Here is a 27794-nt window from a genome sequence, read left to right as displayed (position 1 = left end):
GAAAAAATAAAATGATTCTACCGGGACATAAGATGAGATTAAAGTACATTATCTACTCACAGAAAAATCGGTTATGTCCGGCTGTGGTTCCATGCCTCAGACTGAGTGCACATTGGCAGAGGAGCATAGCCTTGCAGTGGAAGGACAATACCTGAGTCCCAAGAAATTATTGTGGACCACACATCTGTCATTTAAATGTTAAAGGGGTTGATAGGAGTAGTCACTGGGCAAAATACACTCTCAATGTGAACTTACATATAGGATTCCTTAAGGCATCCCTGCCAACTAGGGTCTCCATTACTGATGCTCTTTTGTTATGAGAAAGGTAAAATCTTCCTTTATCTAAGTAGCTTCCCTGTACTATGTTGAATCCTGGCCCTAAAGATATATCTTCACCTTAATTACCAGAATCTGTGTGTAATATCTCATATGGTAAAAGGGAGAATGTTACTTTATATGATGAAAAATGTGATGATGTTAAAGATCTTGAGAGGCAGAAGTTTCCTGGATTATCAGAGTGGTCCCTGAACACATTCACGATGTATCCTTATAAGAGAGAGATGGGGAATTCCGTTAAAGATACAAAGAGGGGAAGGCTATGTGAATATAGAACAGAGAAGAATGTAGCCACGAGTCAAGGAATGCCGCCAGCCGCCAGAGGTTGGAAGAGGCATGTACCAGATGCACCAGAGTATCACCTCAAGCTCCCCAAGAGAGTACAGTGAAACTGATTTTGGACTTTTGACCTCCATAACTCTGAGAAATTAAACTTCTGTTGTTGTAAGCCAGAAAGTTTTAGGTAGTTTGTTATAGCAGATACAGGGAAACAAATACATTCCCAGGTTATTCTGTTTCTGCAAGCATGACCTAACCAACGGGGAATCAGGAATGTGTCAGAAAGTTTTGCCTCGTGGCTTTAGAAAATGCTTTGGTCAAATTTAATTTATATACAGTACCATGTGATTGAAATGACTTCTGATGCTGCCCAGCTGCTTTGTTCTTACCTGTGAATGGAGAGTCTCAAAGAGGTTGGAAGTATTTATAGGCCACAAAATGTAGGCCTTGGTTTAAGCAGTTCCATTGTCTCCCACACATCAGAGCTAGAATAGCAGAAGTAGGGAACAAGTCGGTGTTCAGTCCAGTCATGTCTCCTAGTGGTTCAGCATATGTCATGAGGGCAAGACAAAGACTCAGAATTAGGGGAGCATGAGTACAGGTTGGGTTTAATGAAAAGATAACTATATGGGTTTTTGTTAAAATAGAATTAATAAGTAATATTGAAAGTGTATAAGTGATGAGAGAATGTGGGTCACAGACTGGTGGTAAAAGTGTTCTAGGGGGGTCAAACACTTTACAATAGAAGTGGCATCAAAGGTGGGACTGCAGAGATGACTAGAAGTTGGCTCTATATTGCTGTATTGGCTCTATACAGAGCCAGATCAGCTCTTGAGTGTCCTTATTATACTTCCTAAAACACAGGAAAACCTCACTCCAAGCTAGGCTTATCTTTTTATTCCCAGACTAATTTTGAGATCCTTTTCAATGATTCTACCCAACTGTTATCTCTGGATAGTAAAATAGTTCATGGGCACATTATTGGGTATGTTCACGAATAAAATATATGAGCAGTACTTAGAAGGATGCATAGATAATATTTATAGGTTAAAAGATAAAAAGTTATTGCAGGAGCTAGTGGTGGGGTTTTGACAATGCCTAACTCATTTTCTAAAACATGGTGGGTAGCTATAAATTGCAGTATATTACAAATAAAAAATAATAAAAATAATAAGTGTTTTAAAAGACCTCTCTGATAACCTTTGAGATATATACAAGTTATTGAGATAGCATTTCTGGAAGGATATTTCCTTGTCTAGCAAATCTCACTCCTGATTTTACCAGACTGCATTGACACATGCCAGGAAGTATATGCTTTCAGGAGAGGAATTAAAATCTGGTAGAGAGAAAAATACTGTGAAGTCAAACACTTAGACATTTGAATTTTATCAGTTATGTGAACATGAAAAGCTAATGTATGGAGAAAATTTTGTGCTCCTGACCTTTTTTCTCAGTCTATAAATCAGACTCAAGCAAACATAGTAGCTTCTTTTTTCCCTCTAATTTTATAACTTTCCTTCTCCCATGAAGCGGTAAGAAGGAGAAAGCCAACAACAAAGACTTCCATCAAAGCAACACGTGGAGGAAAAACTGTTTTCCTTTCCTGGATTTTGGATGACCTTTAATGATTGTTTTCTTAAATAAAATGTGGCCTTTAATTGTTTAAGGCTTCTGAGAAAGTTTTCAAAGTCTGGTTATCAAGCAGTAACTAAAATATTTCTATCTGTTTAGGAAAATAAACAAATCAAAATAATTTTTCAGAATCAAGACATATTTTTATATATAAAATATATTTTTCATAATCAAGCAATCTCTTCCCACGTTTTTCAGTAAATGTTGCATTGTTTCATTGTCATTCTCTTTTAGGTAAAATATTTTTCCCTTTTAAGCTGCATATCTGTCACTGTTATTTTTAAAATGTGAATGCATTTCTCCCAAATATAGAATTTCCTTGACCTTTAAGAATCACACATTTTTGTGAACTCAAATCTTAGTTCATACTTTGCTGAATGCTGACACTATTGAACTGTTTAAGGTTAAAGTGATATCATAGTTAACGGTTGAAAGCTTGTTTTATCTATGAACATTAATAATTAAAAAAGTGAAGAATTTCCTAATTCTTATTTTAAACACGGGCTGTAGACTTAGTAATCATATTCATATGCTCATATCTGGGGTGAAATATATCTGTCAACACGTTTAATAGAACCAATTCACATATTAGCAAATTGGCCTCTGTGCTGAGTTTCTAAATCAGACTCACATATATGGTGGTGCATTACTTATCACAGTATATAAATTTCAGGTTTAATTAGCCAGATATACTCTCCAGATAACACTTATTTGTGATGGTGAATCTTCCTTCAAAGAATATTTGAAGTAGTTACAATGTCCTTTTTTCACTTGTTAATTTATTTCATATTAGAAACAGTTTCCAAAGATCATTTTATTAATCATGCCTGTCAATATGTCTACAAATGGGCTTTTTTGGTGATTCTCTGCTTCTTATAAAATATATAGAGCAAGTGGATGTTTTATTCATACTGGAAAACAAGCTATGCTAATTTATTTTATGCATTTAATAATGTTTTCTACTATGAATTAATGTTTACTTTTTGTTTTTAGAATATGTCTTTTACTTAAAATTGATAACTTATACCATTTTGCTTTATTGCTCAATTTACCGTCCTACAGAATACAGAAATCAAATACAGCAATTAGTGGTCACTATAGATTTAAGTTCTGTATAGGTCTTTCTAACTTTCAAATAATTGTGTTGCCCCAAAAGCTAATATACTGCACCTGGCCAATACATCTGTTTTTTTTCCTAAGGCCCATGACCAAAGAGTAAGGGTGGCCTTGTTTATTGAAGTATTTTATGACCTGTAGAGAAGAAGTCAAGATTTGGCAGTTGTGTCTTAAGGAAGAATTCCTCCACAACTCCAGCAGACCTTAAAAACCAAAAGACTTCCCAAAGGAGTTAAAATGTTAGGTGTACCGAGTAGACAAGAAATACATCAATTTGCCTTTAGCTGAGATATGCACAGAATATTTCACTTGAATGACGTTTTATACAGATACAATGAAATTATTCCCTTAAAGCAAAGTCATTAAAAATCAACATAGGTGCAGAGACCTATGGTGCAAATATTCCTAAAATGTTAAGATTTAGATACTGATGGTTCCCTTCTAAGATAAACATATAATAAATAATGAGCATTTCATTTGGTTTCCATATTTAAAGCCTAAAGTTTATAAAATATGTCAGATCTAGGAACCTACATGGTTTTAGAAAAATATATAATATGAAATATTTTTTATGATCTATTGACAATGTTCTTGATATTGTAATAGAGGCATTATTTAATTCTTAGGCATACTTTCATGGAAATCATGCCTGTTTAAACACTGTTCTGTACTCTCTTTGCCTTTCATTAGTTATCATAAGACAGGGCTCCCTCCATAGCTTTCATTTGCTAGCTTGAGATAGCTGACTTTTGCAACTTCAGCACTCCTGGCATTCTCTTGCTCCATTAAACATCATCCTTCACACCATAATGATATATTAGTTTCACTTGGTAACACTAAACTAAGTCCTAAAATTATAACATATGGCCAATATGCACTGTCTATGCTTCTAATTTTTGTTGAGTGCCTTCAAATAAGCAGTTTTAGTAAAGATTTATAGACTGATGGAATGCTCAAGACCAAATGATCCATACTGACAAAGCTTAGCATTGTACAAATGGAGAAATTAAGACTGAGGGAGGTGACTACCTGCCCACCCTGCTTAATGACATGATCACACACGAACTTAAATCGAACCGGAATGAGATTTCCTTCTGCTAACCATTCCGGTAATATCCTTTATGCTCCTTCCAAAGTCAGTGTAAATCTCAATACATGAAAGTCATGTTCAAGTTATCTTTTTAAATTGCACAACATGAGTAACTAAACATAAAACCAAGTATCATAATTGATTAAGCAGATATAGCTGAAACCAACATTGTAGTTATTAGAAAAATAAGAGATTGATAGGCTTTCATGTGTGACTGATGCTGGAGAATCCCCCTGAAAGTGGGACCCCCTTTCAGGAAGGAATCCCCCAGAGTGAAAGGTAGATCAGGAGCTCAAGAAGATGGTTCAGGGAGCAAGGAGATACTTTGGCTCAACTGCCTCCAAGTAAGTCCTGTAAAGAAACACTAGCAGCAGTGTAAGTTCATCTTTATTAGTTTAATTTCACAGCTATTGAAATCATATCACATATGATTTTACCAATATACCTGTTGTGATAAAAATCACAATTTTATCACAATTTTAATTTCACAGCTATTAAAATCATATCACATGTGATATATTTTATCACAACAGGTATATTGGTATGAACCTACTTAGTGCCTTGAATAGTGGAATATAGTATATGTATATAAAACACATATCATAATATATATTATATATATCACAAAGCTATATATATATATAAAATCCTGTTTTGCTAAAGTACTTTTTATTGTTTAAAAGCCTGAATTTAATAATAATTTCTCCCAAAGTATCTGAAAAGCAGTTTGCATAATTTTATGCCTTGTTTTGATTACACAGAGTGAAAGAAAATTGCAAGAAGAATATTTTATTTTATTTATTCCCTTCTGCTCCACCTCTATAATTTATAAGTTTTGATGTGGTATAAAATAATGTTTAAGGTTTTCCAGTTTAAGGTTTTGCTTTAATTACCATTATAATTTTGTGCCAAGTAATTAATGAGTAATAGGAGCATGGCTATTTCACCCCTTGTTTTTTTTATGAGATAAAATCTGTGGCCAAGCAAGATTTTAAAGTGGTCTTTTGGCAGAATTCACAAAATTGAAATGAAGAAAATGCATTTGGAATTATGATATGCTTCATGAAAGTCTTTGGAGAGAGATAAGCACAGGTTGGCATAGAGAGAGGGGAAGAGAGAATGATAAACATTTTTTAATGCCCACTTACATTTATCAAAATGTGAAGTACATAGTTTAATTTTTTTCTATAATGAAGATTTTTTTACTATATTTCTTAGTAGTCTTTGGGGACATTTGACTTATTCATGAAAATAAAATGAAAAGCCAAAATAAGCAAATGTTTCTAGTAAATGATCTTTCTGCCTCCAGATACAGACATCACATTACTTTCTATAAACAATTTTAATGAGTACTGATTTACTAGCATAGTTCTAAATAGTCTTATTTTTAAGTCCTTTACCCCTTCTACTATATAAATTGTGCACAAAAAAATAGAGCAATAAAGCAGTTTAATCAAAGTGGAAAAGCAAATAAATGTAAGTGCAGGTAGCAAAAGAAGATGGGTTTTCCCAAGTTATTTTTTGATCAAAGCCTAATGAATCTATTTTGAAGCATTTCTATGCAATAGAAAGAGGATAGCCTATCGCTAAATCTATGAATTTGGTTCTCTAAATGCTGGTGTTGTTGGAAAAGTTTAGTTCTTTATGTTCTTTTCTCTAAAGTAAGCTGCTCTTACTTTCTGGCTCATTGGGTATGCCCAGAGAATTAGATGTCTGAGTTCTGAAACTGCTCCTGACGGAGTCCTAGAATGGACAGTCCCAGGTACGCGAGTCCTTTATTGCTGAGCAATTGTTTCTTTTTCTGGATCTGTCAAAAAATATGCCACAACTATAAATTAAAACAAAAATTCATAGGATGAAATATAATCTATATGCAATTAGAAGAATATTTCTAAGAAATATATTCTGATTTTATCACAGGGCAACCTTGTTATCCTCGTAAGAAGCAAAATGTTATCATGAATATAATCTCTGGGGAGATCAATAGGTCGAAAAGGAGAAAATCGTTTCTGATTCCAATTCACCTTTAAGATTTGGAATGACCATGGAAAAACATGATGTTAATATAAATTTATTAGTTTTGTAAGTAAACGCATTGTGTGGTTGTTTTATTTTTTTTGAACAGTGTGAAAGACCCGGGCGTGGGCCACAAGCAGTGGAGAGGCTCCGTGTCGCCCACGTGCAAGCAGTGCCCCGGGGCCTATGCCAGCCCCGTTTGTGGTTCAGATGGTCACACCTACTCCTCACAGGTAAAGAAAATCAGTCCTGTAGTGGGGATTACCCAATTCGGACTTGTTAGTAAGTGCTTAAATCTCTGAGTTCTCCAATGTGGTCACCCAAATATATTTTTTAACTTAAAAAAAATGTGAACAGGGGGACAGTGACCAGAGGGGAGAGGGGAGGGGATTTCAGGGGAAAAAAGGGAAGGATTTACAGGAACAAGTATAAAGGACACGTGGACAACAACTAAGGGGGTGGAAATGGGAGGGAGGTGGGGGGCACAGAGAGTGGTGGGCTGGGATGGGAGTAAAAGACAGAATACTGTACTTGAAAAATAATTAGTTAAATAAAAAATGAGATAAAAAATGTGAACAATTTCACTGGTTTGAAATATGGTTCAATGTATATTTGTTTCTCCTATTAACAATTTTTCAAGCTCGAAATACTAAAGCTGTGAACACGCTGAAACCTCAAATATTAAAGCCAACATTATTTTTAGAGAGAGGGCAAGAGAAGAGAAAGAGAGAGAGAGAAACATCAATGTGTAGTTGCATCTCATGAATCCCCAACTGGGTACCTGGCCTGCAACCCAGGCGTGTGCCCTGACTGGGAATGGAACTGGTGACCCATTGCTTAACAGGCCCACACTCAATCCACTGAGCTTCACCAGCAAAGCCAACATTTTTTGAATTGTTATGGTAGAAGAAGTCAGGACTGTTACCATACATATGATAGTGTTAGCAATTATTATTGTACCAGTAGTGGTAAGCTACAATCTGTTCGTATCATTACTTCTTTTATCTCATATATTATTTTCTACATTACTTTATTTAAGCCTCCAAATATCTTTTGTTAACAAATGAGAAAACTAAGAATTAGAAAGATGTAGCAAATTTTATGTATTTAGCTGACATTGATGGCAAGATGTAAGGTCTTTTCTGACTCAGTGTCTGTTCTCTACATTTAATCTGTGTCCTAATCAGCAAAACAAACAAATGAGCAGACTAGAACTAGAGACATAAAAATAAAGAACAAATTGACAGTGACCAGAGGGGAGGGAAGGGGCAGGTAATGGGGGAAGGAAGTGGAAGGGTCAAGTTCAGGAACATGTATAAAGGACCCAAGGGTGAGGACAGTGTTGGGGAGACCGTGGATGTAGGAGGTGGGGGTGGGTAGGGCAGAGGAGAGTAATGGAGGGGAAATGGGGACAACTGTGATAGAACGACAATAATTTTGTAAATATGTGTCCTTATTTAAATATTTTGGAGTTTAAAAGAACTGTATCTAATAAGACATTGATAAGTTGTTTTTGTTTGTTATATGACAAATGAATAAAGGATCACAACCTCTTACTGAGTCTTTGGGGACAGATACACTTGTGAATTTTGAAAACCTATATTTTAACAAGGTATTGTTACCTAAAATATGTTTTAAAAGCATATTCTGTGGTGTTCCAAGTGGAACCTTACACTATAATTAAATATATTAACATCTCTTTAAGGAACTGTGTGACTATTCACATTATATAGAATAAATGAAGTCTGTAAAATAACCTTACTTCAGTTCCAAAAATCGGTGGGCTATTTGAACATTTTGTTCTGTGGCCAGTCCTTTATGAACCATACTGGTCTCAGTGACTATCTCCCTACAACTTCCACTTGCATTTTACAACTGCTAAGCTTGATTAAAAGCACTACAATGATAAGATAGATTAATTCAGTCAATAAATATATGCTTAGTACTTACTGGAGGCCAAGTCCAGCGTCTCCTCATTTAAGCTGCCGTGTGTCTATTTGCTAGTGTTAAGACGCATATAGAGGTGTGGATATTGCTGAGAGAGAAGGGAGTATGTCACTGGTCTTCTCAAGATGACCATGATCTTGGTGAACCTTAACGTTGCAAGATTAGAAAATTCATGTTGTCCACACAAGGAAGAATGAATCTATCTCATATTATCACATCGCACAGGATGATGATGCGTAAACCATTATACTGCTTTATTCAATTACAACCAAGGATGCATATTATAATATCCAAACTGGTAAGGAGAGCTACATAGGGAGCAAATTTTAATACTAATTTCATTTGATAAACATTGATCACTGAACAGGTTACATCAATAGAGACTGGCTTTATTATTGGCAGCCAGCTGAGACAGATGTATGTCTTTCTCAACATTAGAAATGTATGTGCTGGCGGTACTGACATGTGTGTGTCCTGAGGGCCTTGGTCCCTGGAGAGGGCTGGCCTTCGTCTAGCACCAGCTTGTTTGGGACTTTCTTCAGGATGCTACTAAGAGGTGATCCGTTCCTTCACAATTTAGTTTCAAAGTACACAAAGTTACAATCACAAGTGATTTCCATCTGTTCAGACCATATGGGAAGCCTTGTTTGTTGATTTTAGAGAAACATAATTGACATACTCCTACTCAAGACTAAATACACCTATCATAAGTAGATTAATTCCCATATATTTCCACCTCCATGAGGGCTTCCCCTTTGTTCTCCTTCGTATTGGGCACACTGAAGTCGAATTGCAAGTCACATGTAATCCTATTGGTCAGAAGGTTATCAGAAGGTATCCAAATGAAGACTTCAGTCAACTGACTTTCCATATTTTAGAAACTATACCTCATTACAAAATGCGAATAATGTGGAGTGATTATTTTATTAGAGTTCAAAGTCTGAATTTGTCAGCTTGTCTAGAACTCCTAAGCAGAGTATATAAAAGTGTATACACAAAAAGACAAGGGAGTAGATAAAGAACTATGGAAAAGCAGATTCATTTGAAAAAATATTGGGACTTTTTTCATTTTCACAAGAGGGTATTTTTGTAACATTGATTTTTTTCCTGTTAAGAAAAACAATTGACTTTTTCAAGAAGTTGTTTTAATCTTACTTTTTAAAAGAACCAATCTATTTTGAATGATCTCAAATTGAGCAATGCCAGAAAAATCAAAATGTAAGTCTGTTCAAGGTTATTTGGGAGGTAATCATTCCTGGAATTGACGCAGAAGATGAAGGTCTTTGTTTCTTTACTTGAGGCAAAGTCTATTCTGATTGTATTGTCAAGCTTCAGTAAGAACTAGGCATTGTCCCCCGATACATCTATATTAGACCGTGGATATATTTGTCACTGACTTCTGTAAATTGTATACTACATTTGCTGAGCAGAAGTCAATAAATAATATTAATGTTTTAGAACTCAGCAGGGCATCTGTAATATAAATTCCCTGGGGACAGCACATTGCATGATTTAGAACACTTTTCCATCATACTTAGCCATGCAGTGCTAGGCTACTGAACTAAATGATGGTTAATTCCTTCAGAAAGTACATTGTTTATAAGAAATATCTGTGTGTATGTGTATGTGTTTTCATGAGAGATGAATGGAAAGTTTGCACTGCAGTTCCCAACTGACTTCAGAGATGAAACTTTGGCTGGTTGCAAGAGGGGCCCTGTGACTCTGAATTGGAAAAGCTCCCCAGGTGTTTTTTATGTGTGTCCATGATTGAGAAGCACCATTGCACCCCTCCAAATTTTTGCTTTTGAAATTTAAATATGAGGGTTTTAAAAACGTGAATAAGAACAGTAACTTTTGAGAAAATTCCATCTTAAGTTTCAATATTGTACTATTATTTATCTATCATTCTTTAACTTTTTCCCCATGTTTGAGGCACTCTGTTACTTTCTCTTAATAATAGTTACTGATTCTAATAGCTCTCTGTACATGTTGAAAGATAGAAAATTTCCTACACATCACCATTTTGATGTGTTGCATCCATGAGCAGTTGGTGTTTAACTGTCCTATCTCCCTTCCTTTGAGTACTTTGAGCTGAGATAATTTTCAGTTGGAAGATCCACAGACAAATAAGATGTGCACTGTTTCTGTGTGAACCGCTTTGCAACAAAAGCTAGGTTTTGCTTCTGCTCCGGAGTGCCGCCAGCTTGATCAAGGTGACAACCCCGCCATATTATCCAAACCATTGGGACAAGCTCTTATTAAATCACTGAGCATTAAAGGAAATAATATGGGTTAGCTTTCTTATAAAATCTCAGATTTGAACAGAACTCAATAGGACATCTAGGGCAAACTTCTACACCATATGCAAGTCCCTGATAAGACACCATGTTCTATGAGATAAGTGTCTGTATTTGAGGGGAGTTCTAATCCTCAGAAAAGCTTTCCTCTGCTTTCATTGACTTGACTTGAATACCCTATTTCTACCTTCCATGGCCATATTGATATACAAAATACATATTCTATTTTCTTCAGTTATAGGGAAAAATGTGAATTTCTAAATTTTCTATTTAAAATGTAACAAGAAGGTGAAATACATTTGCAGAGCACCCTAAGGGACTGACTGTTATTTAGCTTTTGTCAAACTATATTCCTATTTTTTTATATTCCTTTCACCCACACTTATTTAGAGACAAACTTTTTTCACATAGCTCACCTGCACTGAGTCCAGACCATGCAACCTTCTTCCTGGAAACCCAGCTGTTTACGATGCCCTAACCTTTGGTCACGTTGAGCCATATTTAATTAAACTGTAGTTATGATATTATTGTTGAACTTATTTTTAAAGACTGGAAAGTAGAGTGGTGGTAAGGATAAAACCCATCTGACAGAAATGCAGTTTGATGTTATTTCTTAGCCTAAAATATTCAGCATGTTGCATCAACTGTTTCTTTGGAGTTTGGCTGAGGGAGAACTTCCAGTGTAAATTTGTATTTTCAACCAAAAAATGCGAATTCAGGAGAAATTAATGAATATGCTCCTATTCTGAAAATACTATATTTGGGTTAAAAATCATTACCAAATAAATGTGAAATGTGATTTTTTAATTTGAATTTAAAAAATTATAAATAATCACTGAATTACCACAATGTTTAACTATTTTCTAAAAAAATATTGAGTAAAAATAAATTCCAATTATTTTGCTCCCTAATCCTGGATTTATTTTCTCCTCAGGATATTTGGTATGTATGTATTTACAATAGAGCAATTTAGTGTTTTATAATTTATGAATTCATTATTAGTGTATTCAAATTGCACACAGACAGGTAAGGAAATAATAACATATAGCGATGCATGCTTTTTTGCTTTTCAAAAAGGAAAAGCAAAAATAAGAAAATTATGTTTAAACATAAAAACTACGTGCCATTTCTATAAAAAGATTCTTACAACAAAGTTAACTATAAATGCTAGACATTTTATGTTCCCAACTTCGGCCTACATGGGCTGCTGTCAGGAAAGTCAGTGAGCAGAGTGATAGAATTTCATGTTAATTCAACCGGAGATTCCAGGTGGCTGAACTGGAATTGAGTTTGAATTCCCCGAACCCCCTTTAGAGAGTACAGTAGCTAGACCAGCCTGTAGTTACTGTTAGGGGAAGGCAGGAAAAGTCCTGAATGCTTAATATAGGTACCTACAACATCTTTTCATTCTGTCAGTTACCCAGGAACTCGCTCAGAGGGTGATGTGGACACAGGCCCCACAGTGTTCATGGTGTTATGGATGAGACAAATTCACAGGAACTTCAGAAATCCCGTGGAGAAAAAGGGATGGCATGGCCACTCTCTTGAGTGAGGGAGGGTCAGCCTAGTCCCTTGCCTGGACAGGCTTTTATTGCTTTTCTGGGCACATTACATTGAGGATGGTCCTCATTTACTATGCACAGGTTCACTTTAGGTGGTAACCTTTACAGAAAACAAAGGAGAAGATGTTGCTAATTACATGCAAAAGAAGACCATTTGCAAATGTAAAGGGAAAAGTGGTTGAACTGGTTACATTCTTCCTTAGGAAGTTACTTTAAAGATATGCAGTGAACATTGCTGCATATCTTTAAATTCAGGGTGAGGGAGTTTTAGCAAAAAGCGTCTCAAAGCTCCCTAGGTACAATGCGGGCCTGATTCCCAGTGGGAGAACTGATCCATGGGTGTGGGTTCTATGTGCCAGACCTCGCTTTCCACTGGCCTTTCCAACTGGGAGCTGGGCTACATTTCCCATGCCACGAAGAACCATCTCCTGTAAGAGGGTATGTTCCCTCTCTGGAGTTGGAAACATTCAGTGATTAAGCTGTCTTAGTAAGGCGAGGAAGATAGAGTCTGAAATTTTTTTCAGTAGATTTTTGAAGAGACCCTCCTGTTACAGAAAAAGAGGTTCAAGGGGGGGCAATATTTGGCCCACCTAGGGATGCCAAAAACTGCTACAGAACAAGAGGCCCCTCCCAAGGACGGAATACTAATATCTACTGGGCTCTTCTGTCCACTGCCTATTGGAAAGACATCTCTCAATGCCAGAGATTTGTGAAAAGGAAACAAAATGTTTATTTAATGCTATTTAGGCTTAATGCCTCCACTAAAATATCAAAGTCCTTTAGGGTATACACCTACACCCACACAGCACTCCCTTCTCCCACTGTCCCAACTCCGGGTACCGTAAATCAGGAAAAGAGCACACGTCCCTTTTTCAGGCCACTGGTGCCATCAGCTGTGTCACTGTGCAGGCTCTCGAGTTAATCCAAAGTTATGTGGCACTCTCTCATGGTCCACTGGCAAGAGTTCTTTTGTACCCAGTTCTAGTCAGAGTCTCTCTTGCTTTCCAGGCCATGTGGCCAAAGGGGGCACCCCAAAGCCGCGTGGGCCTCATCTGCCAAAGCTGCAGGGGTTCGCACTCCACCAAAAGCATGTGGCTTTCTTCTTCACCTGGCTGCAGGGATCTCCATTCTGGCAAAGCTGCGTGGTACTCTTTCACTCTGCTGAAACCGTGTGGCTCTCTCCTACATGACTGCAGGGGTCCTCAATCTGCCCCCAAACCGCGTGGCTCACCCTTCACTGGCTGCCACCTCTGGGTTACTCCCTTTTCATGTCCCAGAGCCCATCTTTTCCAAGCTCTCACACAGGCCCTCTCCCTCAGGGGCACAGCCCCTGGTTACATCCTGGGTAGAAGCCACTCCCTTCTCCCTGGCTCAGAACTTGGCCACAGCTATTTAACATATCTATGAAACCAGTTAAAGGTTATAGATATGTTAAATAATCATTCCAGAGGTTAGCCACAAAACTGTTGCTATGCAAAACAGCTCTCAATGGCCCTGCTCCATTCGTCCCTTCCCCCTGGGCAGGGGGTGAGGACATCATATATGTCTCTCCAATATTCCTATACACTTTGAATTCTGGATACCATTCCAAATCTTTTTTTTGGCCCCCCCCTTGGCTGCACCCTGTATCATTCCCAGTGCTTAGACTATCAGATGCGCCCTGACATTCCAATAAGGCATTGAATAGTTTGCCTATATGTTCATTATTGAGTAGATTATTTGATAAGAATATCGGTGTTGTCTCACTACAGATAATCCCCAAAGTCAAACATATGACATCACACAAATTAGTTTCAAAGGATGCAGTGATGTGCCCTGAGTCAGCTGATGGATCTGGAATAGCAACAGCACCATCAGAAAAAGTGTCATAAGAGACTTATAGCTGATATTGGTCCATTGGGGTTGTGGGGCCCCGAGGCAGGGAGAATGCTGTAGCTTTCTGGATGGCTTCCAAATCATATTGATTTAACTGACATAAAGGACCCGGTAGAATGTCCAAAGGAAGAACATGTGTCTTCCAATACCCCAGGAATTCAAGTAGGTGCTGGGACTACACTTTAGTGACGGTGCCCAAAGAGATAGCAGTTTTCCTTGATTGTTAGCCAGACCGAGCATTGTAAACCCATCCAGACAGTCCTAAAACACTTCACTTAGGAGCCAGGCTCCTAAATTTTGTCTGGAATGTATCAGCCATTTCTTCTGGTGTAACAAGCTTGCAGTCAGTCAGAGTCATTGAGAAGGAGGCTTCTGACTTTCCAATCAATAGGGCATCAGACAAACCTTTAGACACCAGAGAATATACACACTTACTGGTGGCAAAGGGCAAAGAAAAGTTTTCCACCCAAAAGTTTGACCTGTGACCTGTGGCTCTTCCACAGTGAGGAAGGCTCCTCTCTGGGATGTATCAGACAGCAAAGTACAAACATATAGTGCACAGTGCCTGCTGTACATTCAAATGGAGAAGCAAAGACATGCATTAAATCGGTCCAGAAAGCTCCACAAGAAAGCTCATGTTGGCTTACCTTCCGCAGGGAAAATCCTACCTGAATCCTTGCAATTGAATTCGGTGTCATCTTCCCAACAGAACCAGACATAACAATAACTTGGGTGCCTGAATTCAACACAGCCATAATAGAATACATTTGGAATTGGTTACAGATATATTTGTGTGCATGCTTTTCCTAGGATAGTTGTTTATTTACAATATTTAATGAATTGTTAACTCCTGAAAAGTAAACTAGTTTACTATCTCAATCCCCTTGTTATTTTTCCTTTTTATATTTACCCTTTCTATATAAACTCACCGTTAATGATATGTTTTAACCGCCTCAGTTGGCAGGGCCCACCTCTTTACTACAGACAATGCTGTAGGAGTCTTCCTTCCCAAATGTGTATAGCTGTAAGAATAGTACATGTTTTCAAGTACATTTTGATATTTCTTAAGCATAATAAGGCATTTCCTCAAGTATTAATTTACTAAAACAGCTAATAAGAAATTTTAAGTATGTAAGCTCCATAAACTTTAAAATGTAGGCACATGCTATCACAGTTTAGTACTTTGATGTTTGTGGGGTAATTGTTAATGTTGTTCACTACGTTGAGGTCCTTAAAGTCTTTTATCTTGTTACCTAAATTTAACCTTCTGTCCTAAATCTTTCCTCCCCTTATATCTTATTTTAAAATGCATCCCATTTTTACTTACTCCCGTTCTTTTTTAAACCATTCACTCCCATTTATATCTGTGAGGATAATTTCTTCTCACTGGCACCCTCATTTTCAGGAGCACTTAATGCCACGTTCTTCTCTTTTCATCCATGTCCAAGTTATTTTTAACATCATACTTTTTTGGAAAGGTTTATCTGTCAAAGCCTACATTATGTAGTAAGAAAAACAATGAAAATATAAAATCAGTAGTAAGTTAAATGATTTTATATATATATTTTATCCATCATCAAGCAACATGTCTATAGGTTGTATTTTAATTGACCCTATTACTGATGATTGAAACAGCAATGGTCTAAAATAATGTAATCAAGAATTTTGTCAAAATAACAAAATTCAATGAATGTATAAGAATAAAATGTTAGTAAAATAAGTATACAATGCCAGTGATCATTAAGATGTTTAAATTTATTTCCAGATTTTGAAGTCCAGAGTAATCTGTTTAAAGCAATGGCCAACAAATAGGAAAATATATACATTTGTGAATGCTGAATTATGCACAGAAATCACAGAATAAGAGGTATTTTACTACAGCTGATCTTATACCTCAGCTGAATAATTCAGTAATATGAAAAAGAGTAAGGCCTTACATATATGCACATACTCATAGTCTTGACTGAGGTGAAAGAATATTACACTCCTGACATTCAGGACGACTTTGGATTGAATTGAGTTGAAGGCAGAATGTGAGCTGGCAATCTCATGGGCATGTGTGAACACACTCTGAAACTCATCAGTGGGAAACTATGCAAAGTGATTACCGCATTCAGTTCTGAGTCCACAATCTGTGAGTTGTTTTTCCCTTGCACGTTCTAATGATGCCCTGCAAGATGGTATAAAATCTGTCCCAAATGGGAAGCTTATGTTGAGTATTTTGATATCAGTTTAATTTTGGAAGAAAGATAAACGTTTAGTTATAATAATTAATGTTTGAAGAATTGAAGATCATCTGATCCAGAGAACATGCTACATCTAAAGTATTGTGTTCAGGGTTCAGTACATTTTTTTCCTAGCAGTTCTTCTTGGTCAAGTAATCTAGTTGCTAACGGGAGTTATATTTTAACCGCTTCATGACCACATAGCAAGGCCTGTAAACTTATTACAAGTTCACAGTGGGTTGGCATGTCCTTAACTACCCTTGCCTCATCTCACCTCAGTAAGCTCAATTAGGCCTTCACAATTTCCAATTTCAAGGTGCTGACTTGAATGCCTAGCACACCACTGAGCCTAAGAGATTGCTTAAATTAGTGACTCATATTTTCAGGATTCCCTTGGTCTTCTTCTTATTTTGACTTAATGATCTAATGGAGAATGTAGGAAAATAACTCAGCCTCATGTCATATGGATTTTCACCTATGGTGAGGGCAAAAGTATGTAACATTTTGTGGGGCAAAAGGAAGGTACCCAAAATAAAGTTCTGGTGAGAAGTTACCCAAAACAAGCAGGGTATTATTCCTTAATGAAAAGGAGAAAAAAACAGAGAAAAACAAAGGCATAATGTCCACTTTAGTGCATAGTTTATTACAGGTTGTTGCTTGGGTTAAGCCCCTGCTTGGGTCTGTGCACTACAAGTATGATGTGTGTGTAGACTGCAAATTCTAATGAATGAGGGAATGGTTTCATGGACAAATTGTGGGTTTCTTCTGTAAAGTATTTGATTAATAACATTACAAACAACTAATAATCAACTTTTTAGCAAAACTCCCATTTTAATAAATCAACTAATATATTTTTGTTATTCAAGTATTTTTTGACTTTCATTTTCTTTGAATAAAAATCACACCTGCTAAAAATCAACCACATTTAAAATGTGACTATAGCATAACACCTTTGAAGGGAGCTAACATTTTCACATTTCAAAATTTTATATTAGCTATAATTAATATTGACTTTTAGCTTTGTCTCTTCATATGCCACTTAAAATTGCTCCTGAACTTTTCAAAAATTATGTCATGAGTCAGAATTTTCTTATGACCAGACATGGTTCTGAAATATTTAGTTACAGGGAAGAATATTACATTTGAAGTCTCAAAGATTTTTCTTTGTAACTAATTTGGATTTCATTAAAGCATTCACAATTTCCTAACCATTTCTATTTTTGATATGCTATAGAGAATTTTTAATTACATTTAAAATTTATCATGATTTTATATGACAAGGTCATTTTTTCAAATTATTGAAAGATTGAATAATGAACAATAATGATACTTTTGAAATGGCTTGATCTTCTGAAAAGGCCCACTAAGCTGCTACAAGTATATTCTAAGTGCAATAATATTGAATCATTTGTTGTAGGGCTAGTAAAGAATTTCACCAGAAAGAGTTATGTGACTAGGGAGGAAAATGTTGTACAGATGTGAGTAATCTGATTAGTCATTTGGTGTATTCTGTGCTTCTTGGTATCAGCTGAAGCTGAATTAAATTATTCACTGGTGCATTTGTCAATGGGAGCCAGAAAGTCTGCCCTATTTAATTTTAAAATAATTTGTCTTGACTAAATTACGGTGGTAGCCACTAGGAAATCACATTACTTCAGAATTAGCAAGATCAATTTCTTTTAGGGTAGGAAGATAATTATTGCTTGTTTAAAATATGGAGTAATTTTACATTTTTAAAAATCATGACAAATGTGCATTTATAAAATATTATCTTAAGAATGATTTAAGAATACTCAGGCTTAAAATACTAACAAAGAGTAGTGTTTACAAAGGAAATCAAACCAAAACAAAAGTAAGCTAATGAAATCTTTACATGCCATAGTAATTTTGATTATTTGCCTTTAATATTCATTCAGCTTTTGATAATAACATTTTCTGAGGAGAGCCTGACTCTTGGTTGTTATTGCTGTTTTATTGTTAAAACTCCAGATTAGGTGTTCTTGTCATTATTTCTATGGAAAAATTGAGGCTGAGAATGTTTAAGAAACTAGCCCCGAATGACACACTAAAGAAGTGGTACCGGTAGGATTCAAGTTCAGGTGTAATGCTCTTTGTTCTAATTTATTCATTTATCTTTTCCCATAGCACATGTAATAGATTTGCAAGTATACTATTGTCATTTTCTTGACTCCCTACTGTTATAACTAAATATAATCGAATTGATATTTTTTCTTTTCTTATACAGTGCAAACTAGAATATCAGGCATGTGTCTCAGGAAAACAGATCTCAGTCAGATGTGAAGGCCATTGCCCATGTCCTTCAGATAAGCCAACAAGCACAAGCAGAAATGTTAAGAGAGGTGAGTGATGAAAGCTTACTTATACTTTTATCCTGGTTTCTATTAGCATGTTTTGCAGTACATGTTGTCATTATGTACATAATGAAGCTTCATTTATACATGTCCCTAGCAGTGATTATATTGTAAGTGAAGTTTTCATTTGCTTTAGCTTCAGTTGTTATAGCAGGTAATGCTTTTCTATAGATTTCTATTTATCTTAGTTGTATAGCTGGATGCTTCTTTCCTACATGCTCACCATATATAAAACTCAAGCGATGCCTTCTATGAATTATTGTGTTTGAAATTTGTTTTGCATTCTTGTTTTTTCCTTTTGTAGCAAGCAACTGTTTAGTGGTAACATAGTGGTAATAATTTAATTCATTGTGGAATTGGTCAATTAGTACTAATAATCTTTTAAATTCAAGATTTCTACCCCATATAGAGTATGCATGTATGTATAAAATTTCCTACTAAATAATTTAATAGTGTAAACATTCTATTGATTAGATCTAGTATTGTTAAATCTTTATTTTTATTGGTTTGGTGTTTAATAAATTAATGAAATACATTGAACTTGATATGTGTCATAGTATATAATTTGACTTTTCATTTATTGTTATAGTTCACATGGTATTATTTTTATATTTAATATATTGTTTATGCTTTAAAAATATCTCCATGTCTCCATATCTGTCTTGGCAGCTATAGATAAACAAGAAAATGTAAAGAATATTTTTTTTAATTAGTTGCAACAAAAAGCAGTAGAATGACTTTTTAGAGAACATTAATATCCATATTTATTATATATTTTATAACCATCTGAATTGTGTAATGTAACAATAATTCTCATTGGGTCTTAATGTAAAGAATTTTATTTGTTTTTAAATTGAATAACAGATATACAGGTAAGAAAATATGAAGTTTATTTAATGTAAACTATATATTTTCTTAAACAATGGTACACTTGATATTCCATATTACAGTCCCTTCATGAATGTTTTATTACAGATATAACTTATAAACTTCAGTTATGCCATTTACACAGGTTCTGGCAGGAGTAATGCCTGCATGAGTGTGGTTGATAGGGTAATAATATGGGTGTAATAATTTATAGTTTTAATTTGAATGTTTCACCTAAAATGTCACATGGTGTTCTTGAGTGTGATATTGTTATGTTACAGAATTCCATGCTTATAATTTTGTAATAAAAGATTTTCTAATAAAGGGCATTATTTATGCTGTACTCTGTATTTGCCTTTACCCATTAAGCCATATTTAAGATAAAATTTAGAATCTAAAAGCTATGTTATAGCATTGCTTTTAGAAAAGCAACTAGTTGATCGTATTGTTCAAAAATAAATTGATTTGCAAAATAATTCTAAGCTGTGTGCAAATATTAGGCAACATGCAGAATGATACCAACTGGTGGAAGAAAGCCCTCTTCCAAAAGCCTCCTTGTTCCTGCCTCACCCTGGCCTAGAGTCAAATTCAGAGATTTCTTCTGGATTCCCCACAACCATCTCCCAATCCAATCAATCTTGGATCCAATCCAATCTAGCTCAAATGAGGATGTTCAGGCATGACCTTGAATATATTAATTACCCCCTTATAATTAAGGGTAATTATAGTTTTAACTGAAGTACTTCAATATCCCTTGTATTCCTGAGCCTCGCTCCCTATTTACATAACTGAATGCATTTTTCTCTGCAAATCACTTTAGTTCTGAAGTAAATCCTATCTTGGTGTTCAATATCCACATCTTATTATTTTCATTAGAGGCTATTGAAAACATTTGAGTAGGAGTGATCATAATAAGTGTATACCTATATACATCACAAGCCTTCAATAAGAATTCTTGATTTTAAACTCACTTTTGAATGAGAAGGTATGTTTGGCATGGTGCTAATTTGTTATAAGCTCCCACAAACTGAAAAAGAACTCAGTATGCCTTTTATATGGAAGGTAATACATCCCCAAATAGGATCTCTTGTGAATAAGAATAATTATATTTCATGTTGTTCAAAGTTTCTGTACAATGTTTATATTAATATGTCAAGAAGAAAACTTCTCTTAAAGTCATCATCAGGGGACAAAGATCATTTGTGTCTAATTGTGTATAGAAAGACAGGCAAAAAGAATTTAAATAAATCCTTCTCTGATGGATTGTCAGGGCAAAAGAAGAACAGAATTTTTCTAGCTCTTGTGAAAAACACAGAATTTTCCTAGCTGCTGTGGAAAGCACAAAAAATTATGAATGTCATTTCTACACAGTGCTGAAGGCCAAAAAAAGAGAAGGGAAATATAAAACTTAGTTCAGCATCATTCCTAATCTTTCAATGGCCATTTACATTAGAAGCATGCCTTCAGTAGACTGTGTAGCACAGGAATTTGATTTAATGGCATCTCTGTTCTAGAAAAAGTGAGGCAAACTACCAAAAATGAAATATTTCTTAAATCTTTCTGACTTTCTACATGTGAGGTCAAACTGACACCATAGTAAGTTTTGACTGGGTTAAAAGATAAATGGATTCTTTAAAGTGTCTTGAAATATATGAAAATAAATAAAAATACATTTTCTAAAAAAAAACACAAAGTTTTCCTTTCTTCTCTCCATGTATTCAGTAATAGTGATGTATAAATTAATCCAAGTATATACATTCAGGTAACCCAAATAAAAATAGGTAGTTTACATATTTTAAATTCTAGAGTCTGACTTTACCTAACTAGATGAGCATACCCCTCTTTAAGTAAATTAATTAATACAGTTTTGGTTTTTTTTAGCTCATAAAATCAAGATTACAAATGCCAGTGCTTCCAGGTCCCATTAGTGTATTCTTTCCACCCCAAAAAAATGTTGTTTGACTGGAAATACAGAATGATCATTTGGATAATTCATCAACTTCATTCAAAGACTATTCACAATTTAGCTGGTGTTTAAAACCCCCCATGTATTTTATATAGTTAGGTTAATATGAAATTTGTAGTTGTGAACATGGACCATGAACAGACCATTTCCGCAGGTTTTGTATATTCTTTTATTATGTTTTGTGTTTTTGGTGGCAAAGTTATACCCTGAGACTGATTGTGACTTTGCCAGCAATTTATTTAGCACAGGTTCACTGTGGGAATTACAATCACCAGCCAATAATATGCAGCATAATTTTTCTTAATAAGCCAATAAAGAAAAAAAAAATATTCCACACATATGACAGATTTAAACATATAGTCATTCCAGGCAAGAGATGATAAAGAAATAAAGTCCAAATTTAACAAACGTGTACCTTTTTATACAAGTTCAGTGTCTTGGGAGTTGACTACACGGACCATGAGCTGACTTCAGCTGTCAGCCCCCAAACGAAAGTCTCTGATTGCTAGAGCGCATTGTCTAGGGAAAGGAAGGGGATAGTGTTGGTGGACAGGATGGGCTGTTTGAAGATGTCACTCCAGGGAAGGTTATATGGCTTAGTGCCCCTGCCAACCAGAGTCACCTTGGCCAGGGTAGGGGCAAGTATCTGAAGATCTTCAGAGAGCTCTATAGATAGCAAAGTATGCTGTGCCCAGGCTGGCCCTCAAACAGTCCTCACAGACTCTCAGTATCTATAGTCTAAATGTCCTCTTGTCATAGTTGCTTCTCCACGTGCCCTTATCAGTAAGTCCCCTTTGAGGACTCTCAGCAGCTGGACTGCTGGGTGCTTATAAACTTGAACAGGTATGATAATAACATCCTTACCCAACTTCCTTCATTACCACATCAGAACAACCAATAAAAACATTTTTTTCTTTGTTATAAACAAGTGAATTAAAACAACTTCATTTAAGTCATAAACAAGTAGATTCAAAATCATGTTAAACCAATACATAATATACAGGGGTGGGCCAAGGTAAGTTTATAGTTTTGAGTGTGTAGAACACAGAGTTGTTATTTAAAATGAATAATTGTACTATTTATTTGTATTACAACTGTAAACCTACTTTTGCTCACCCCTATATATACTGGTACATATAAATTATAATTCTAAAGCTAGAAGGGAATTTCAGGACCAGAGATGAAGACCATTGGAAAGGACCTTAGAAATATTTACTTTGCACTTAGTAAATCCAAACCCAAAGGCATCTACAGTAGATATATCTTAAATGGCCTATATAGCAGTGGTTCAAGGTCACAGTAAACATTTGACCTCTGATACATCATAAGCGCTTGATTAGGTTTTTCATTTGAATGGTTAGACTTAAAAGACTCTTTCAATTGGCGTCTTTATTACAAATTTGAGTATAATAGAGACAAAAATGTATTATTGGTTTTATTTAGCTATTTTGGTTTTATAGATCTAATTTCATAATTTTTATGAATTTATAATTATATAACTTTAATATTTTACCCTTACCCTAAAATACATCTAAAGACACACACTCACATAAGTGAAAAGCTTGACTTTGAACAGAGATAGCCATAGAAATGGAAGAGAACCTGTAAAATATTTGAACATTACCAAAATGACTTTAAAAAAAGTATTTGTGAAGATGTTGAGAAGAGATAACCCTTGCCTACTATTGGTGGGAGAGTAAATAGGGCTAGCATTAATGGAGAAACATGAAAGTGTCTCACAAAACTGAGAATGGAACTGCTATATGACCCAGCAATCCCCCTTCTTGGGGTATACATCCAGAGGAAGTGAAACCAGTGTCCCAGTGTGATACCTGTGCTCTCGTGTTTATTGAAGCTTTAACACACTAGCCAAGATACATAAGCAACCTAAATGTCTATTGACAGACAGGTAAATGGGTAAAGAAATCTCTCTTTCTCTCTCTCACCCTCCCTCTCTCTCTCTCTTTCACACACACACACACACACACACACACACACACACACACACGGGAATATTTTCAGTCTTAAAAAAGAAGATTTTGCCATTTGCAACAACATGGACAAAACTGAAAGACATTAGGCTAAATGAACTAGCAAAAAAAGGGGAAAAAACCCTGCATGATCTCTATCTCTCTTGTATGTGAAATCTTGAAAAACTGACCACATAGAAGCAGGGAGCCGAACAGTGTTTACTGTGTACATCCAGGTGGAGGGATGGGAGATGGCGGTTGATTGGGTACAAAGTTGCAGTTACGTAGTTTGAGTAAGTTTAGAGATCTCATGTACAGCACTATGACTCTAATGCATATACTGCATGAATACCAGAAATTTGCTAAGAGAATAGATTTCAGGTTTTATTACCACACACCCAAAGAAGGTAATTGAAAATTGTGTAATATATGTTATTTAGCTGGACTAATTTTACCATGTGTAGGTATATCAAATTATCATGTTGTATGCCTTTATACATAATTTTTATTTAAGACATAAATAAAGTTTTTAACAGATAAGTCTAGGTAAGAGAAACAGAAGAGAGAAAGACAGTGAAACCCTGAAAGCTATGTAGGCACGTGGCACACTCAAGAATTAAGTACCTATTCGGCCAGTGCTGGTATGCAGGGCACCATTGAGAGACATATGGTGCAAATTGTTCATTATCAAAAGACAAAATCTTTTAACATAATTCATGAGAGTCAGGCACGTGACCAAGTTGAAGTATTTTAGCAGACAACATTTAGAAAACAGTTTTTTTAAATTCAATCTTTACTATATTTTTCCCATTACCATTTAGCCTTTTTATATGCCCCACCCCCATTAATCACCCACTGTTGTCCATGTCCCTGAGTCCTTTTTCCTTTTTGCTCAATCCCTCCACCCCGAACCTTCCCCATCAGCTGTCATCCCGCTCTCCATCTATGATTTTGTCCCCATTTTCATTGTTAGTTCAGTTTGTTCATTAGATTCCACATATGAGTGAAATCATGTGGTATTTTTCTTTCTCTGACTGGCTCATTTCACTTAGTATAATGTTCTCCAGGTCCATTCAGCTATTGCAAAGGGTAAATTTATCTTTTTTTTTTTTTTATCACCAAGTGGTATACCATTGTGTACATCTCCATAGTTGTTTTATCCTCTCATGTACTGATGAACACTTGGGCTGCTTCCATAGCTTGGTGATTGTAAGTAATGCTGCAATAAACATAGGGGTGCTTATGTTCTGTTGAATTAGTGTCTTGGGTTCCTTTGGATATATTCCCAGAAATGGGAAAACTGGGTCAAAAGGCAGACCTGTGTTATTGCACTACAGAGGTTATGGGTTTTTTTGTTTGTTTGTTTTGAGTGAGGCAGGTTACTTACATTTATAAGGCTAATTTTTTTACTCCAGAAAGAAGGCAGTCAGGTCTCAGGAAAGGTAGCAATTTCATTGCAGAAATAATAGGAGAGATTGCGTTTGGATAATATCACTCAGATGGAATTCACAAAGCTCGAAATTCCATTTGATATGATGAATAAGGGAAAGGAATGCATGAAAGACCATTACAAGCTTAGTAATCTGGGTAATTCATAGATTGCTAACAAAAATACCAGCCTATTTTTCTGGGTCCGTTGTTCAGAGTTTTCAGTGTATTCTCACAATTCAAGTTTCCTTTTTTTCAGAAGCTGAGAATCGTGTGACTCATCCCATTTCCCTTTATGATTTTTCTTACGAGTGTCAGAATTAAATAGATGCTCAATCATAGTAACTCTATGAGCGTGCATACTAGATTTGCTTGCTCCTAATCTTGATTGTGTGTGTGTGTTCTAACTGTTTTACAGACTTTTGCCTTGTTTTCTGTGTGGTTATCCTGTGGGGTGACATACTTTATTGGGTAAGGGTGTAGATTTTAGAATCCCAGTTCTGCACTGGCTGCATGTCCTTTGGCAGGATACTCAGGGGTGTGAGTCTCCGTTTCTACATCTGTATAATATAAAACAGATAAATCATAAAATTTATGAATACACTTCATCAAACTAAACCATTTTTGCATTTCTATGTCATCGACAATACTTGTAAAATATTGTTGAATTCTAATAACTATAGAATTTTCCCATACAGTAAATATCACTTATATTTTTTAAATATTTTTATATTGGTATGGTATATTTTTGTATCAGGATGGGTCACAAAAGTTGGGAAGCTTTCATCTTTTCTTATAGTCAATAGTGTTTATAGACTTTGAAAATTACCTGGATATCAAGAGTTTGAACACAACTCTAGCAATAAAATTCTGTGACATGGGAGATATTATTATTGGTTACTTTCTTGATATATTTTCATAAACAGTAGTCTTTGCTTTGTGTGTATTTATATGTATAATTTTTTCATAAAATTATTTTAATTTATACTTTCTAAAATAAATGTCTACTTATTTAGATATTAAATATATTAACCTAAGTTGTACATTTTAAGATTTTTGTAATTGAGAAACCGTTTTAGGTGATTTAAGATTTTTTTAAAAGATTTTATTTATTATTTTTTAGAGACAGAGGAGGGAAAGAAGAAAGAGAGGGAGAGAAATATCAGTGTGTGCTTGCCCACTGGGGACTTGGCCCCCAGCCCAGGCATGTGCCCTGACTGGGAATTGAACTGGCTACCTTTTGGTTCCCAGCTCATGCTCAATCCACTGAGCCACACCAACCAGGGATGGTTTAAGATTTTTAATAAAATTATCCTGTCAGTGAGTTGAAGTTTGACCTTGAAAAAAATAGCAAAGCACTCAATTTTTCAGTCTCCTATTTGTAATGTGGTTAAAATAAATCCATTGGGTTTGAAGATGGAATTGAAGCAGATAAAATGTCCTTAGCACAGTACTTAAATTATAACTTCTATTCCTCAAGGATCTCTATTTTTCAAGAGTGTGGCATTTCCCCCACTCAGAAACTAACAAGTCAGCCTACATAGTTTCTTCAGTGCTGACAGCAGTCAGGCAATGCCTAGGTCATAGAGAAAGGGTTTGATTGCTCACAGCACAAGGTTCATGTTCACATTTGTTCCCCTTGACTAGTCCCATAAGAGTGATGTAGAACGGATGCTGTGCACACGGGGTGTTTCAGTCCCAGCTGAAAAACACCCAAGGTCAGGAAATCCACAGTCATAAGGAGGCTGAGAACAGCCAGTTCCCACTTCTGCCCCAAGGACTACCTCCCCTTGGTCTTCCTGGAGAGCATCACCCCCCACTCTGCTCTGTGGATATATACTATCTCAACCTTCCAAGTCTATTGGCTCTAGAAATATCTTTAAAATAGTGCAAGAGCACTAGTGTAAGAACAAAAGTTGTTAAATTTTAGTTGATGCAAAACACACTGGTGGAAAATCATCTCTCAACAATATTAACAAATCTTCCCGGCTTCCTAGTTAATATTTGCTGTTGAACTCTTTGATTTTACATGATCTTGTTTTTCTTCTCTCTTTCTGAACCTGTCCCCGTGTACCTCTCCTGAGTTCTGGTACCTGCCCCAACTACCAACCTGCTTCTTATATGTTTTACAGTGTCTTGTTTATAGATGGTAGTCATAAAATAATTGTTGAAATTAAATGAAGTTGCATTTATAAATTTGTTGCTCAGGAACCTAAGTAATATGTGGTAGCAGTGAATCATAAAGAAGGGGACATTAAAGTTTTCTATACTGTAATTTGCAAACTACAGCAAATGTCCCCTGTAGACACTTTTGTTGAAAACTTACTGTTTCAGTGAAGGTTGAGTGGTAAAAAATTATTAGTGCAGCAAATTCTTCATTTTAAGGTAATTGCAGAGTTTGAAGCTAATTTTGAAAATTGAAATGACTTTCTCATTTTATACAGAAACATTTACTGAATAAATAGTATAAGAGCAAGGACTTAGAATCTGGAATCTTGGTTTGATTCCTATTCCATTATTTAGTTACAGTTATATGCTATGAACACCCAGTAAATTGTTAGCATTATTACTTTAAACAGACAATCATTTACTGGAAATAAATGGCTCCAGTTTTTGTCTGAGAGACATTCACAGTTATGTAGGTAACTAATTTATTTTCTTAAAACAATAACTGAAAATACAAATAATGCTGTTTAATTCATTGAATGTTCATTTTTAAATATGTCATTTGTTTATTATTTAAACAAATAAACTATACCATATGCATATAAATATACTGAATTTTGAAATAGACTTTATTTATTAAAAATCTTTAT

General features: G+C 35.4%; 1 protein-coding gene across 2 annotated transcripts in view; it reads left to right on the top strand.

Annotated features, from left to right (window-relative positions):
• The window catches only part of SPOCK3 (SPARC (osteonectin), cwcv and kazal like domains proteoglycan 3), a 299078-nt gene that overhangs the window by 206332 nt on the left and 64952 nt on the right, over window positions 1-27794 (top strand). For both annotated transcript variants that reach the window (XM_053658095.1, XM_053658094.1), the window contains exons 5-6: window positions 6579-6702; window positions 18621-18735. In XM_053658095.1, coding sequence (XP_053514070.1) covers window positions 6579-6702; window positions 18621-18735 — 239 coding nt within the window. The remainder of the gene's footprint in view (window positions 1-6578; window positions 6703-18620; window positions 18736-27794) is intronic.

Source organism: Artibeus jamaicensis, unplaced genomic scaffold, assembly GCF_021234435.1.
Source record: "Artibeus jamaicensis isolate MK-2021 breed Jamaican fruit bat unplaced genomic scaffold, CSHL_Jam_final scaffold_537, whole genome shotgun sequence".
Taxonomy (NCBI): domain Eukaryota; kingdom Metazoa; phylum Chordata; class Mammalia; order Chiroptera; family Phyllostomidae; genus Artibeus; species Artibeus jamaicensis.
This window is presented reverse-complemented; position numbering and strand designations above follow the sequence as displayed.